At 46.1% G+C, this 16,809-nt stretch overlaps 2 protein-coding genes across 3 annotated transcripts; both read right to left on the reverse strand.

Moving 5' to 3' along the window:
• Nucleotides 1-1,393: 1,393 nt before the first annotated feature.
• LOC133142447 (actin-related protein 2/3 complex subunit 5-like protein) lies at nucleotides 1,394-10,970 on the reverse strand. Of its 2 annotated transcripts, none has more exons than XM_061263669.1 (5): nucleotides 10,922-10,970; nucleotides 10,381-10,841; nucleotides 4,571-4,642; nucleotides 3,418-3,591; nucleotides 1,394-2,496 (listed from the first exon to the last, which is right to left on the reverse strand). In XM_061263669.1, the coding sequence occupies exons 2-5, from the start codon at nucleotides 10,519-10,521 to the stop codon at nucleotides 2,434-2,436; spliced, it is 450 nt and encodes a 149-aa protein (XP_061119653.1). In that variant the 5' UTR covers nucleotides 10,522-10,841; nucleotides 10,922-10,970; the 3' UTR covers nucleotides 1,394-2,433. The 2 variants fall into 2 exon arrangements, with proteins under 2 accessions (XP_061119653.1, XP_061119652.1); XM_061263668.1 differs by having other exon boundaries at nucleotides 3,418-3,594.
• A 1,287-nt stretch (nucleotides 10,971-12,257) lies between these two features.
• On the reverse strand, nucleotides 12,258-15,732 carry LOC133141759 (tubulin alpha-1C chain-like). Its single transcript, XM_061262462.1, has 5 exons — nucleotides 15,557-15,732; nucleotides 14,685-14,907; nucleotides 14,032-14,180; nucleotides 12,764-13,444; nucleotides 12,258-12,551 (listed from the first exon to the last, which is right to left on the reverse strand). Exons 1-5 carry the CDS (start codon nucleotides 15,557-15,559, stop codon nucleotides 12,258-12,260), a joined length of 1,350 nt encoding a protein of 449 aa, XP_061118446.1. The 5' UTR covers nucleotides 15,560-15,732.
• Between the last annotated feature and the right edge of the window lie 1,077 nt (nucleotides 15,733-16,809).

The following is a 16,809-nucleotide window of genomic DNA, read 5'->3' on the forward strand; positions in this document are numbered from 1 at the left end:
TTGCGTAGGGGTCATAGCGGCCTCGCTGTATACCTGAATAACAGCACGGGCCCAGTGGGTCTCCAGGCGACTGCTCCATTGTCGGTTTGTTTGTTTTTGGATGTCATAGTTACCGATACTCATTTTAGTACAGCGCTACTCAATGCCATATCCTGCGGTCTGCAGTGTCTGCAGGTAGTTGCTCCTACCGTGCACTACACCACCTGATTTGACTAATTATTTTACCTGCTTGGTTCAGATAAGCTAATTGGTGAAATCAGGTGGTGGTTGAAGCAGATGCCCGCGGACTGTGGCCTGCAGGACGTGAAGTTGAGTAGCGCTGTTTTAGCTTCTTTATTATTAGCTGCTTTTAAATATTTTTTCATCACTGTACTTGGTGACAAACTGACAGATGTAGCAAATTACAGTATTTCAACATCAATAGACAGTAACCAGAATTTGTTTAGTTGAATGTGTGCTAATATGCACACCCACTCACTGAGGCACTGGGAATCTAGTGGTGCTTGATTACTTTACTAAATGCATATTTTTAGGTCACTTTCACTAAATGTACCTGAAACTGCTACTTGTGACTCCCTTTGCTGTGAGCACCAGGAATGACAGTCAGGACTCTACTGTTCCATCAGGCCCCTGCGTTCTGCCTGAACCAGCTGCACATGGAGTGTGCTCCCAGCCGAACGACCGCACAGCCCAGCCAGGGGACAGCAGACAGGAAAAGAGGTGTCTGCCAGAATATTCTTTCCCTTCTTTTTCCTCACTCCTCTTTCCCTGGCTCTCCTCCTCACTTCTCTTTCCCAGAAAGGAAAGTAGGGCAGCGGACTAGGCCGAGCTTGGTTGCGGTCACTCTGGGCCTTGCTGTGCCAGTGGTCTCTGAACCAGAGGGGTCTGGTTGTTTGCTGGACGCACCTGGTTCTGACTGAGAGCACCTGGCCCCCCACATCAGGGGCTCTATGACCTGTAAATGGACTGAATTTATATAGCATATTTCTTCCAGCAACTAGGGCTACACAAAGCGCTGTACAATTAATGCCTCTTATTCACCCATTCTCACACTCTCACACACACCAGCTAAAGGCACCAACCAGCTTGTTGGAGTCTTGCTCAGGGACACTTCCGACACACCCAGGGCCGGGGATCGAACCGGCAACCCTCGGACTGCCAGACAACCATCTTACCTCCTGAGCCAATGTTGCCCTGAACCTGGGACCGTCCTTCACCCCCACCCCCTCATTGAAATCCTGCTGCATGTACAAAGCAGAACCTCTTTAACAGGGCTGTAGGGCAGGTCTAAAAGATTACAGTGCACCAAAAAAGAACGAGCTAGTAAAGATAATCCATGAGTTTTTATTATTATTACTGTAGCAGGCACTTTACAATGAGACCCTCCCCCCACCCCCACATAATTCAAATGACCTCCTTTGCTTTATATTAAATGTACTTCTTTGTCTGTACAAAAATGAAAATGGGGGGGGCTCCATTTTCAATGCAACTTACAGCCAAATGAATGAACTCGCGCACGCACGCAGTACCAAGTCACACACACCAAATGCATCCCTCCTGACACACACACACACACACACACACACACACACACACACACACACACACACACACACACACACACACACACACACACACACACACACACACACACACACACACACACACACACACACACACACACACACACACACCGAATGAACACACCCCTCCTTCCCACCCGATACTGATCTCACAGCACCTTCCTGCTTTTGGCTGCAAATTTCCTTTCTTTATATTTTCTGCAGCTTGTTTAAATGTTATACATACTCAGTGAGCACTTTATTAGGTATTTTTGACCTCTCTCATTAACAAGGCATTTTTTTCTTTTTTTTCCCGCAGAACTGCTGCTGTTGTCATGCTGCCACATGATTGGCTGATTAAATATTTGCATTGACAAGCTGGTGTACAGGTCTACCTAATAAAGTGCAAACCAAGTGCACTTTTTTTGTTCACATTTGTTAAACCATCCTTATTAAAAAAAAAAAAAGACAAAATCTTTAACGGACTGATGATGCGAAGGGCCTTGCAGCTGCATGATAAAGTACTTCACACGTCTGTTACATACAAGAGCTCGCCTGCTTGTCGTCCTTAGCAACAGACGCAGTAAAAATCATTCAAACATATACAGTATATCTCTTCACTCAAAATATTACTTCCTTAATTTTTTTTGTATGTGTATATATATTTATACTCTTCCTTTCTTATCTCGTGGTTTAAATTTAGAGTCTCCCGCTGGAAAGGAATGCCGCGTGACCCCGATGCGGGTTCCTTCCGCAGAAACAGTCCCTTGTCCCGTTTCCATTCCTCTTCCTCTCCAGTGAATCTTTGTCCCGTCTTCCTCCTCCTCTTCCTCTTCATCTTCCTGTTCCTCCGCAACGTGTGGGCGCTCTGTCAGACAGTCTTCCTGGCTGTGAGAACGCGAACGATAGACCCCAGTCCTCCCACAGCGAAAGCCTGATAAGCAAACAAACAGACAGAAAGATAGGGACAGAGCAATAACATTTCTATTCCATTTTAAGCATCCATTAAGCCACAAGGTTAAGTTGTACTTCAAAATGTATAAACAGGAAAATAACAACATTTCCTTTTGAGGTAAATGCTGTAATAGTAAAGTAAAAGAAATCCATACACAGTGCAGTCCATACGTATTTGTAGAGATACGGTTTACAGCTGTACTACAGCAAATGATGAATATGAGGTTAAAGTGGACTGACAGTCACCCGAATTCAGAGTGCCATAATATTTGGAAAAAATGGCTTCACAGGTGTTTCTGATTAGCCAGATGTGTTCAATAGCTTCCTTGATGCAGGCACAAGAGCTCTCAGTATCTAGTCTTCATTCTAGGCTTTTGGTTGCCGTTGGGAGTCTGCTACTGGTGTTTGTCAACATGGGGGCCAGAATTCCATCCATCCATCCATTATCTGAACCCGCTTATCCTGAACAGGGTCGCAGGGGGGCTGGAGCCTATCCCAGCATACATTGGGCGAAAGGCAGGAATACACCCTGGACAGGTCGCCAGTCTATCGCAGGGCACACACACCATTCACTCACACACTCATACCTATGGGCAATTTAGACTCTCCAATCAGCCTAACGTGCATGTCTTTGGACTGTGGGAGGAAACCGGAGTACCCGGAGGAAACCCACGCAGACACGGGGAGAACATGCAAACTCCGCACAGAGAGGCCCCGGCCGACGGGGATTCGAACCCAGGACCTCCTTGCTGTGAGGCGGCAGTGCTACCCACTGCACCATCCGTGCCGCCATGGGGCCAGAATTGCGCCAATGAAATTCAAGGAAGCCATTACAGGGCTGAGGAATAAGAGAAAACAGCAGAACCGAACAGCAGGCCTACCACACTAAACTGTGGCTCACCTTTTCATGCCACTGCAGCAGGATGGCACTGCTGTTCTCGGAGGGCTTCTCGAACCCCCTGTAGATGTACTTCATCAGCAGGTCCACGCCGTTCCGGTCCAGAGACCTGACGGCCGGCTCAATCTCCCCGCCCCTGAACGAGGTCAGGACCCTCAGCACTGTCGCCTGCGCCCTCTCCTGGCCCAGCAGAGGAAGAGTGAGAGGAAGGGAGAGAGGAGGAGAGGGAACACCAGCGTGGAAAAGGGGGAATACGAGAGGGAGAGGGAACACCAGAGTGGAAAAGGGGGAATACGAGAGGGGAGGAGGAGAGAGGGAGAGAAAGTTTAACTTCAAACATTCACTTAATTTAACTGTTCATCAAAGGAATCATAATTAATGCAATGCATACTGACAATTTGGTGGTCTACCAGGAAACAGACTATTACTCTCCTAATAACCGCACGCTGCAAATCACTGTCATTAAAACCAGTGAGAGAGGGGGAAGAAGAGGGTGCATGTGAAGGAGGTGTGGTTGTCAAATAAGGAGGAGGGGCTACTACTTCTACTTCTACTTCTACTTCTACTTTTACTTTTACTTCTACTCTGAAGTTCCATGAAGAGACATTTGCCAGAGGTAAGTTTCAAAGCTTAGGTAGTGCTGGTCACTGGTGTATGGTACACTCACACTCACTCACACTCACTCACACTCACTCACACTCACTCACTCACACTCACTCACACTCACTCACACTCACTCACACTCACTCACACTCACTCACACTCACTCACACTCACTCACACTCACTCACACTCACTCACACTCACTCACACTCACACACACTCACACACACTCACACACACTCACACACACTCACACACACTCACTCACACTCACTCACACTCACTCACACTCACTCACACTCACTCACACTCACTCACACTCACTCACACTCACTCACACACACACACACACACACACACACTCACACACACTCACACACACTCACACACACTCACACACACTCACACACACTCACACACACATGCCCAGCCTTTCTCTAGATGTAAACAGCTGGTTAGATGCGTGATGCTCTGTGAATTGGAGCAGCTGTGGACGGAAAAGCAGTGAAAGCTTTAGCTCAGGAGAGAGGGTGTGGCAGCCAGGGCAGGTCACCTTCACGGCAGGGTTCTTGGCGTGGATCGGGGGGTTCCTCAGAGCCATGTGGAACGCCGACATCACGTCTCCTGTGAATTGCGGTTCGTTGAGGAAAATAACATTGTGGAATGGGGAACAGGGGTGGGGCCAACGTCTATCCATCACTTAGTCTGCATTTCTGGAAAGCGCCGTTTACATTCAGTTTGCCACACAGTGCTCCACAGTTCTACAGACAATTTCCAGAGAGAAACTGAACTAATTTGGGGGGAAATGTCCCCCTGATATCAATAAACATGATTCGGCACGATTTCAGAATGCTACCGTCGTTCTTTGGAAAACATGAAAATGATAAACGTTGCGCAGTCCTGAGCATCAACACAGCGTGCACAAACCTCCAGTGCATTGCATTGCAGGGATGGCAGCCTGCACACATTCTTAACGCCATCGGCAACACCCGGGCAGAGTCTGCTCCGATCACACCGCACACAGCGTCACCAGAGACAGCAGGCTCATTTCAGGGGAGGCGCAGATCGTCACACGAACTGGATTGTTCATTCCGTCCAGTATCCAGCCCATCAACTGATCAAAAGATCAGTGGAACCACACAGAGCGATGCCAAACGAGCGTTCATCTGCGAAAATGTGTTTCAGCAAAACTGCCAAAAAAAAAACTGTTTTTTTTCGTTGTTTTTCATTTAGTTAATGTTCACACACTGTGCCTTAATTAAAAGATAATCCTGGCTGCGGCGTGTAATTATATGGAAATTGAAAGCAAAATGCATATTACTGATGTCTATAAAAATAAAAGTTTCTAAAATAAATAAACAAAGACACCACGGTCACAGCTTATTTTTCGGCATGGACGGGCCACGGGACTGGAATGGAAAAAGAAATTAGGAGAACGAGACAGAATATAAATCCTTGTGGAAGCCCCTGGGATGACTCCAGCCCCTGGCAGAGGCTCGTGCCGTCAGACCCTGGGAAAGAATGCCAGGATCATCGCACATTTTCCCAACGCCGCAGACCTGCGGACAGCTGATCCGATTAAGCGGCCAACGGCATTCTCCCCTCCCCTCTCCCCCGCCCCCGAATTCTCCCCCTCGCCCCCTCCCTGCAAGCGAGTATTAATGAAGCTCTTCTCTGGAACCACCATTTGTGGAACACACAATCCCCTTTCCGTTGTAAATCAGCCGAGCTGGAGTCCAACCTCTGCTGGAGTAGCTTCTCAAATCCCAGACACTCATTCCACCCTATAGCCGTTTGTGACACTGGTTTGGTACACTACAGAAATCCTGAAACCTGATAATTCGCTTCAATTTTAGCCGGTGTTATGTCGTCGATGGATGACTTGGCATGAATCGGCACTTCCACTCGGGGCCCTGCGTATGCAGAATCATGATTGGTCAGAAAGGATGATCACTGTTTGCAAGCAAAGCACATACCCATAATACAGCCGGACTTCCCCCGCAGTGACAGCACCAAGCGATGACTACATCATCGTCACGAATCCCTCCAGCTGCTGGGAAACGCATATATCAAATTAAGCCTATCAGGTGCTGGCCAAACCGTAATGCTCCTAATTAGACTTCATTATCGAGAGATTCCTAACCTAAGCTGTGGGCCAAATAGAAACATGGAAAAAACAAAAGGACACGGGACACATCCTCCATTTCCACAGGTGACCCTCTGTTGGAAGACGTCCCCCTTATTCCTGCCTGGGCCAGCCCAATCGTCCTACCTTCCACATCAATTAGGAGGCCAACTGAAATCAGTGTGTCCCACTGCCTGACATCACAGCAGCCAAGTGCCAAATCAAAAACAAAATAAAGGGGAAAACTAAAAAAACACAAGGAATGTCACTGTGTGTAATTCCTATCTGTAACATCATATACAAACTCCATCAGCATGGAGCTCCAAAACCAAACCAAAACAAAAACAGGCTTACTAATCTGAATTGGAAGTGAGATTCTAAAAATGTACTAAAAAAACAACTAATGGAAAAGACTACAGGATAATGACCTTTGGTATATTCACAACACTACAAGCAAGTGATAATTGCACAGTAAAGTGCAGCATCACGACCTACCACGCAAGCAGGTGGGATTCCCTGGTGATGGGTATGCACTTCGCATTTTGTTGTATCTCGCTCTGGATAAGAGCGTCTGCCAAATTCCATTAATGCAATGTAATGTAATGGATCATCTGACACACTCATTTCAATGTTAATGAAAATCTCTCATCAATAGTGGCAAATTGCCTCGTTTAATACGCGCGCACTGCATTATCGGGGTGACCTTACTCGAACTCTTGGTGCAAAAAAGCTGACGAGGATAGATTTTTTTTTTTCCTAATTCAAGAATCCCAATCTTCTTCATTTCCTAACAGCACACCAAATCACCTCATAAATTGTTGCCTGACAGTATTCAATCAGTTGCCTATTCATAGCGTTTTGCATGTGAGTTCTGGAAACAATGGTGTTGATCAGTTTTTATAATACAAATGCATTTCTTTAGTTACAACTCAATTTAAAAAAAATAAAAAATAAAAATAATAATTTTTTTACTGTGCATGAAATTTGTAAAAAGAAAAGAAAAAAAGTACTGCGTGCTTCAGATATTCTGATGTTACTGCACACGTGCGCTCATGGCCCACCTTCGACTCGATACCCACGGCTGCTCTGCTGCATCGGCCCAAACCATCCAACCATTTCATTCAGTTTCCTCAGAAGCACTGAAAATAATGAGGCAAATGGATAACTCCAAGACGAGTTATCTGTTAACACGATGAAGTGCTTATGGCTGCCTGTTTCGCTGTACGAACGGTACTAATAAAGTTTACTTTGTGTAATGGCATTGCACAGGGATCTATATCACCTGCTGCAGGATCAGAAAAAGGGCCACGTATAAACAGTAACAATTAAATCAACCTAAATATACCACCAAGATTACTCTTTTTGCAGCAGGATAAATAATTGACCCTTTTTTTTTTGCATAAGCAATGCATTGTTCATGCGACCGACTGCTCCATTGGCACAACCCTGCCTGTAACATTCAGACTATCCAGCCAGCAGTCCAGTAGGCCAGATGGGCTGGGCTATGAATGAAGAGCCCGTTAAGGAAGGGGAATACACTGCTAATATATTGAAAATAAAATGTATCAAGATCAGAAAAGGCATTGAAATATACAATTAAAACACAAAATATATTGCTGTGAATTAACATTCAGAATTACATTTTACTCAGTTCCAATTCCAATTATATAGGCAGTATATTCCATTTCTGTAAAGGGCAGCTAGCCAGTGATGGAGAAAGTGCTAAAATGCAAAACAGATAGTTGATGGGCCCAAGTACTGGCCTTGGGGGAACTTTTCTGTTCAAATTACCATACAACCTAGAGCTCGAATCATAGAGCAAAAACATGGATTATAAAACAGGGACAGTCGTGATGTAATTTTACTCGTGGAAATCAGAGAGCAGCTCGACCAATCAAGCAGGACAGTACATTGGTGATAACTACCAGAACGATGGCAGAGATGACTGGATAATAGTTTTTGGCAACATCCTGGCAATTCTCACAGGGACCCAGAACGTATAACCAGAATGTATTAACCAATCATTGTTTGTCTTAAAATCACGAAATTGTTAAGCATTTCCCTGTATCTGCAGATTATTTGAGCTTGTGAATAAATGTTTTCTTTGGTAGTGATCCTCATGTGTGTATTAAACGGCTGCTACAGGACACATGCAGTGGAGCCGGCAGTCACTGCCTCCTGCTTACAGCACGATTTGACAAACCAAAAGGCCAACCGGCTCAGCTGTCAGGTGTATCCTAATAATGCAGTCATGAGTCTCCAGTTAGAATTCTTGAGACTCATGCAAACACATGCACACCCCCATCACAACCATAGGGCAAAGCAAGGCAGTGTAGGCACTGGTGGGTGGGTGAGAGAGAAAGAAGGGGAGATAGTACAAAAATAACAATATGCAAATTAAAAGGTTCCTGCACTCTGGGCGACAGGCACTGACATGTGACCTGCAATCCAAAAACCAGTTCTAGTTCAAACCTGCCTCTACTGAGTGATAAGACAAAACAGCCATGACATGCTTCTGTATGGAAAATTTGATTCGCAGGTAGAACCCTCAAAAATCGAGATATCACTCACAGTTCAAAACCACAAAAACACGACACCATCAATCCCTTTACCGCGCCCACTTTGGCGTAACTTTCAAAGAGCGCGAGCTGTTAGCTTCGCTGAATGGCAACACAAAACAGCACCATGTACTGATGCTAGTAGTATACGAACTACACTTCACATCAGGCAGAAAATTGAGCACGCAAAGCTTATTTTAGCAGGTAGCTGAACTCTGCGTTCCCAAACGGAAACATTATTTTCCCTAAGCCACAACCCCCTCGTGTCTATAATAATAATAATAATAATAATAATAATAATATATGCTACAGCTTGTAATAGTGGGTAGGCTATTGCAGTCACAGAGCAGTTCTTAAGCGCCAGAAAGAAGCCGAGATCACCAGAACTCACGGATTAATCATAAATTAAGCAGTTTCTGCCTTCAAATGTCTGTAACTGAAAGTCAGTGTTACTGTAGGCCATTATTCAGTTGAATCAGTTTGAGAATAGAATCAGAGTCCCCCCCCAAAAAAACTAAGCGTAAACTCCTTTGAAGAAAGTTAAGAAGTAAAATAAACCAGGCGACATTTGGCTATAACGGTCTTTGGAAAAGATGCCCCTTGACTTCGAGCAGGCTGAGGACAGATAACTGCTACCCGTACTTCCAAACATGTTGAACATAACTTATCCGTCGCTTTCTATTATTAGACTCCCAACAAAGGCACTGTGGAGCTTGATATGCCCACTAAATTTACTCTGCACTCTGCAGTGACTGAGTATGACCTCTAATTCAAAGTGGGACAACTGGTTTTGGCTCTCGCGACGCGCTGCTAACGGCAGCGCCAGGCGTCCCACCCACCTCTCTTGACAACAATCCGCTTACCAGTCCAATATTTTAAAGTGGTTAAATTGCCGATGACATACCGTGGTAATTGTTGTTTTCTCCAAACCATAGCAACTCCCTTCTCCCTTGGGTTTCCAATTATACTTTCTTTTTTCCAGGAGGAATGGAAAAACGGAGATAAGCGGAGACAAGATGATACATTAATTTACCATGGCGAGCACGCTGTCAAGCAATAGCGAGCTGACAAGCAAAGGCCAGCCAACAATTCCTAAAAGCTGATTTAGGAATTTGCGCGTAAACAAAGCCCGGCCGTACAGATTTCATGGCGACGTTTCATACCCAGGGATTAATGAATTTCTGCAGAACAATGCTATATTCAACACCAATTGAAAGTGCAGGAATGTGAGCATTTTTGGACAACGTGATCTCTTACTCTTGGATTGCATAGGTAGCCACGATGCTCCGTGGTTTTCACTACCACACTAAAGCTTCATTCAAAACACTTTCCGCCACAGATGACACTTGCTCTATCTAAACTTGTCGCAACAGATTCATTAGGCTAACATTATTCCTTAAGGAGCGATACATTCACTCCGTTCGATTTGAACACAAATCCATCCAGTGAAGTCCATGTTTGATTGAGACTTGTTTGATTTTAGACACTAAATAAATTTGCCACTACCTGTTACAAGAACAATCTATAGCCAACTGGCCTAAAGTAAACCATGAGCACCGAACAGCACCGCTCATCTGATCGAATCATGCGTTTTTAGGGTAGAAGGGGAGGGGTGGTTAGTCAAATTGGCGATTGATAGAGTGCACCGTGCACCCCATTGCCTTGCCCCGATAAAGGATATTGCCTGATGAGGCTGTCGATCTCCGTAGCGTCCGGTCCTTGTTGCTCAGAAGCGTCCTCTTGATCGTCCACAAATTTATTCTCATCGTATTCGTCAATGTCCACCTTCCTGAACCGTGAAGATAGAGTGTTCTTCGCCATCGGGGGCACTTCGAGAAGGGAAAGGTGGCTCGGTAGCTGGAAAGCTACAACTCCGCTGGCTAGCTGCTATAGCGCTGGCTGCTCCTGTTCGGATTCGTGGTGGGTGAGTAGCCTAAATATATATGATGCAGATAGCTAGTTAATTTCTTGTCAGGCAGCAATGAGTTTGCCCGGTAGAGGTTACTGGTCAGAAGAGCGCGTCTTCTCGAAGCTGTAAAAACCTTTATGAAATCCAGTCAAATCCCGATGTCCGATGACTGGTTCTCCCCGTATTGCCACACGCTCATACACACACTCTACTGCGCCCTCCTCCTCGGGATCTGGGGGGAAAATATGGCAGCGCTACTTAGTACAGCGGAAACGGAATTACCTCACAGTGCCAAAAACCTGTCAAAAGTACCTGTCTTGCAGACAACCCCAAAATGACCTCAGCAGAGATTCAACTCCGGCGAACCTCATGGTGCGGTTACAACGCTGTCACCTGTTAAATAAGCTGTGTGCCGTCACATCCTTTTGGGTGTTTTTATGACTTGCTTGCAGTAAGTTATCACCGGTTAATTTTTTAGAGATTTGCTGATAATTCTAACAATGTTTTTCATAACCAATTAGGCTACAGCATCTGAAAAAAATGACCATTTGTATAACGGGTGTGCGTGTTTAATTGTGTGTGTGTACTTGTTTTGTCTGAAATGGAAATAAAATTGAAAGCCAACTAATTGGTTAAATTAACCAGTTCCATTTATACAAAAAAAGCTTGTTACATGGAGTTATGAAAAAATATCTGAAATGGAAAAAAAAAAAAAATTCTCAGTCATTTCATTTTTTTAACACCCACCGTTTGAGCCAAGATTGTTCTTCAAGGGCCCAACAGCAGCCCCTGCTGGACAGAAATAAACACGCACCGAACTCAGGGTTTGAGCCGGTCCAGCGGGCCATATCTCGCAGACCCACAGTATCTGTAGTTCTTCAATGTTTGTGCACTTAAGGCAATTGTTTTTTGCGTTAAACCTGAGTCATTTATTTGCTGGAGTCTGGGCACCTTGTTTACAAGGCCTACACTGTGCTGCTGACACAGAAAAGCACAATAATATGGTGACTGTTGCCCGAAGGTGACTCTAATATGGTGACTCTGTTGCAGAGTCCGCAACGCTAGTACTTCCTTGCTGTATACCATGAACCCCTGAATGTCCCCTGTCTAAAATCCTTCACTGCACACCAAACCTGTCTGGGTCGATTGGTCGTACACTGAAAGGGAAGTGACAAAGAACAGGAAGTAGACCCTTTAAACCTGCAAAAATTGTGGCCCTCCACAACCTGTTACATCTTGCTTTCAAAAAGGCAAACTCTTCATCTGATCCTGATTTCTTTAACCCTTTGAAGCATACATTGTGTACATACAATGTTTTTTTCTAAATTCTAAGCCCGTCTTCTAGAACTCCAGTTCTTTCAGTTACCAGTAGCAATCGTTACATCATGAAATGTTCACTTCAACGTTCTAATTGTGTGTTTCTGATCTCACAACTTAAAAGGGTTAAAGATACTTTTTAAGTGAACCTCAGAACTCAAGAACCTAAAATGAAAATGAAATGAATCTAAACTTTTACTCACAGAACTGAGGGGAAAAGGCAGTTTGAGTGTTTATTGAAGTAACAGGCAGAAACAGTGCAGTGCACAGCGGGGGAATAAAGCGAAATCATGCAGGCGCTCCTGAGGTCCACGGGACGTCCCGTCAGCGCTCAGTACTCCTCGCCCTCCTCGTCCCCCTCCATGCTGTCGGCCCCCACCTCCTCGTAGTCCTTCTCCAGGGCGGCCACGTCCTCCCGCGCCTCCGAGAACTCGCCCTCCTCCATGCCCTCGCCCACGTACCAGTGCACGAAGGCGCGCTTGGCGTACATCAGGTCGAACTTGTGGTCCAGCCGCGCCCAGGCCTCCGCCACCGCCGTGGTGTTACTGAGCATGCACACGGCCCGCTGCACCTTCGCCAGGTCGCCCCCGGGAACCACCGTGGGGGGCTGGTAGTTTATCCCCACCTGAGAGAGAGGGAGAAATAGAAAGTGAGAGAAATAGAGCAGGAGAGGGAGATAGAAAGAGCGATAGACAGGGAGAATGAGTGAGCGAGAGAGCAGAAGAAAGAGGAAAGAGAGATAGAAAGAGCGAGAGGGAGGTAAAGCGAGAGTGAAAGACGGGTTAAACTGGAGCTGAGAGGATTAAAAGCCCTGAGCGCAGGCTGGGACAGGCTCACCTTGAATCCGGTGGGGCACCAGTCCACAAACTGGATGGTGCGCTTGGTCTTGATGGTGCCGATGGCGGCGTTGACGTCTTTGGGCACCACGTCGCCGCGGTACAGCATGCAGCACGCCATGTACTTCCCGTGACGCGGGTCGCACTTCACCATCTGATTGGCCGGCTCGAAGCAGGCGCTGGTGATCTCGGCCACGGTCAGCTGCTCGTGGTAGGCCTTCTCGGCGGAGATGACGGGGGCGTAGCTGGCCAGGGGGAAGTGGATGCGGGGGTAGGGCACCAGGTTGGTCTGGAACTCGGTCAGGTCCACGTTCAGCGCCCCGTCGAAGCGCAGCGAGGCCGTGATGGAGGAGACGATCTGGGCCACGAGCCGGTTGAGGTTGCTGTAGGACGGCCGCTCGATGTCCAGGTTCCTGCAGCAGAGGTCGTAGATGGCCTCGTTGTCGACCATAAAGGCGCAGTCCGAGTGCTCCAGGGTGGTGTGGGTGGTCAGGATGGAGTTGTAGGGCTCCACCACGGCTGTGGACACCTGGGGCGCCGGGTAGATGGAGAACTCCAGCTTGGACTTCTTCCCGTAGTCCACGGACAGACGCTCCATCAGCAGGGAGGTGAAGCCAGAGCCTGTTCCCCCTCCGAAGCTGTGGAAGACCAGGAAGCCCTGCAGGCCTGTGCACTGGTCCGCCTGGGGAGAGGAGAGGGAGCCTTTTTAACACTGTAATATTTGCCAACAACAAGTCAGGTCCAGTATCTTTGAAGGAATGCATACACTAGGGAAAGGAAGGCTTAGCGTGTGCGGTTGTATCCCAGACGGTTATGGGTACAGAAATTACATTACATTACATTCTTGGCATTTGGCAGACGCTCTTATCCAGTGCGACGTACAGTTGATTAGACTAAGCAGGAGACAATCCTCCCCTGATGCAATGCAGGGTTAAGGGCCTTGCTCAAGGGCCCAACGGCTATGCGGATGTTGTTGTGGCTACACCGGGATTAGAACCACCGACCTTGCGTGTCCCAGTGATTTACCTTAACCACTACGCTACACAAGCACACACAACCGCACACTAAGGTGAAGGACTCCTCACCCAGACAACCTCACAGTGACGAGGCTGGAGCACACACACACATGGAACAGGAGAAAACTGTCATTTACCTTAACCACTACACTACAGGCCACCCTAAATAAAATAAAATATAATATAAACCATACACAAAGATTATGGGATATATAGATTATGTGATACATTATTGGTGTTCTCAGACACGCACCAGTTTGCGGACGCGGTCCAGCACCAGGTCGATGACCTCCTTGCCGATGGTGTAGTGGCCGCGGGCGTAGTTGTTGGCGGCATCTTCCTTGCCGGTGATGAGCTGGTCAGGGTGGAAGAGCTGCCGGTATGTCCCAGAGCGCACCTCATCTGGAGAGAACCAACCACCGCGCTCACAGAGTCACCAAACAGAACGGTCATTGAAAATAGCGAGGACGCTGGCATTGATGGGAAGCACTATTCGGCTACTTGAGTGGTAATAGCTCCCCCTAATGGAGAATCTTTCGCCTGCTGTGCGTGAGTGAGTGTGTGTGAGTGAATGAGTGTGTGTGTGACTGAGAGACAGAGATTAGGTGTTTTGCATATCTAAAAATAAATCTGTGACTCTTGTGATGTCACCAAGTAAGACTCCACAGTCCACATCCAAACAGGGACTAAACAGGTTTAATGAAACTTTCCTTTAACAATGGACTATGGGTTGGTTGAGTGGATTTGTCCTCTGATTTTAACTGTGAAATCAAGATTTAATGATTCTTGAGACCACAGCAGATGTTCCTGCCGGCTGACATTGAAAATGTAAAAAGTGTCCCGCCAGCAGGAGAGGGCCCTAAGAGTGCAGTGTTGTGATTCGGGCCCCTGGGACAGAGGACTCACCGATGACGGTGGGCTCCAGATCCACGAACACAGCCCGGGGGACGTGCTTGCCTGCCCCCGTCTCACAGAAGAAGGTGTTGAAAGAGTCGTCCCCTCCTCCGACAGTCTTATCGCTGGGCATCTGCCCGTCCGGCTGGATGCCGTGCTCCAGGCAGTACAGCTCCCAGCATGCATTGCCGATCTGGACGCCGGCCTGACCCACGTGGATGGAGATGCACTCCCGCTGTGGGAAGAGCAGAGGCCGTTAAAAAATACGCTCTAATGCACAGGTGTCAAACTCCAGTCCTGGAGGGCCGTAGTGTCTGCTGGTTTTTGGGGTGTTCTGGGTTCATTCAAGTCACTGATTGGTTAAAGTATCTACACGCCTTGTTCTCAAGGCCTTAATTGGCCTTAATTGGCAGCTGACTGAAAGGAAACCGCAAAAACCCGCAGACACTGCGGCCCCCTGGGGATTCAGTTTGACACCCCTGCTCTAATGGGTCACTGCTGCTTGTGTTTTTCAGCGAACTTACGTCGGATGTCAAAAGTACTGAAAATACATCTTGGAAATAAATAACATCACGTAATGTCGAACCTTGCACTATACACTGCAGTTCTTTCACACCATCCTAACTTTCAGTTATTTTACATGGCGAACATTAACAAAAAGAGCCAATCTAAAGTGATGTCAAAACGAATACAAATCAGCAGTGATTTTTATACTTACTGGTTATCTGCATAGTATCTGCATTTTATGAAATCACATTATCACAAGTGAAATCACATTATCAATGGCTATTAGCTAGCTTGTTAACTTAACTTAGCTTAACCATATCTAGCCTAACAGGCCTGGCTGACTATGGCGATCCAAGAAACCGGTATTATTAACTTACCATAGTGAAGTTGAATTACTCAAAACAATATGAAATCTATATTTACTAAATTTAGATCTTTCAGGGTCAGTTGTGTATTTTGTGTTGGAGACTATTTAAGTTACAGTCACACGTTAGGTAACGGAGACATTAGGCTGCAGATTTGTTTTCCTTTAACTGGCCATCAATGCTGCACTCGCGTGGTTCAAAACCGGAGAACCAGCCACTTCTCTTATTGGCTAATTTAAATGAAAAGTTGTATTCTATCATTCGTCACCAAGCACACCAATTGCCACCCACCCCTTATGATTGGTTAATCGCGTCATGTGGTTTGTGGACTTTCAAATAGTTTCTCGCGTGCCACATGCCGTGCTGCGCAAATGTATTACGCAATGGCGAAATACTGCGCAAATTGCGGTTAGTTGGGGTGATGTCAGTTTAGCTAGCGAACGTTAATTGCAAAGCACTCTAATGGGGCATCGCCCTCTACCGACGGTAGTAGCATAGAAATGAGAGCAAAATAACGTTAGCTAACCAAGCTGAAAGTCAACCCACTAACAGCAACAATACCTAGCTAGCTAGCTAGCTAGCATAACTTACGTTCGGTAATATACTTATTTTACTAAGTTACACTGAGGATGTTTCACAACAGTTACTCCAAAATCATGTGATGATCATTGATTAACGTTACTGTGACTGAATATGACAAATGCATAGTATTATGGTTTTTAAAGCTAGCTATGATATTTCGGTGTTTGACATTTCTGTTTATAACGTAGACTCGAGTGTTCCATGGACGCAAGCTGTCCGAAACCCCATACTAACATATTACTCTTATTAAATGTCAGGCTGATTTCATTGAAATGTAGTATGCCAACTATATGGTTTAGAACTTAGCCTTCGTCATCTCAGACCCTTGTGTATGCGCGCGCACAAAAGTTATATATTATAAATGCGCACCTATTGCGCGTATTTTGTTATTGTGCGCATTTGGTTTCATTTCACAGCACCAAGATACTGACAGTTGCAATGAAATAGTGATTAGATAGACAGTTGTGTGGATTTCCTAGTAGTAAATCCGTGCCTGATTTATTTTATTTTTTTAGAAAGAATGGAAGAAGGGGATAAACTTCCCAAAACCGGGTGTGTAAAGCTGGTAGAGACTTCCCCAAGAAGATTCGAGGCTTTAACATTTCTGCTCAAGGGCCTTCTACAAAGTACTGAATTAAGGGTCTGAATATTTATATAAATGTGCTAATATTTCTAAAAACTTG

Source organism: Conger conger, chromosome 12 (genome assembly GCF_963514075.1).
Source record: "Conger conger chromosome 12, fConCon1.1, whole genome shotgun sequence".
Lineage (NCBI taxonomy): Eukaryota > Metazoa > Chordata > Actinopteri > Anguilliformes > Congridae > Conger > Conger conger.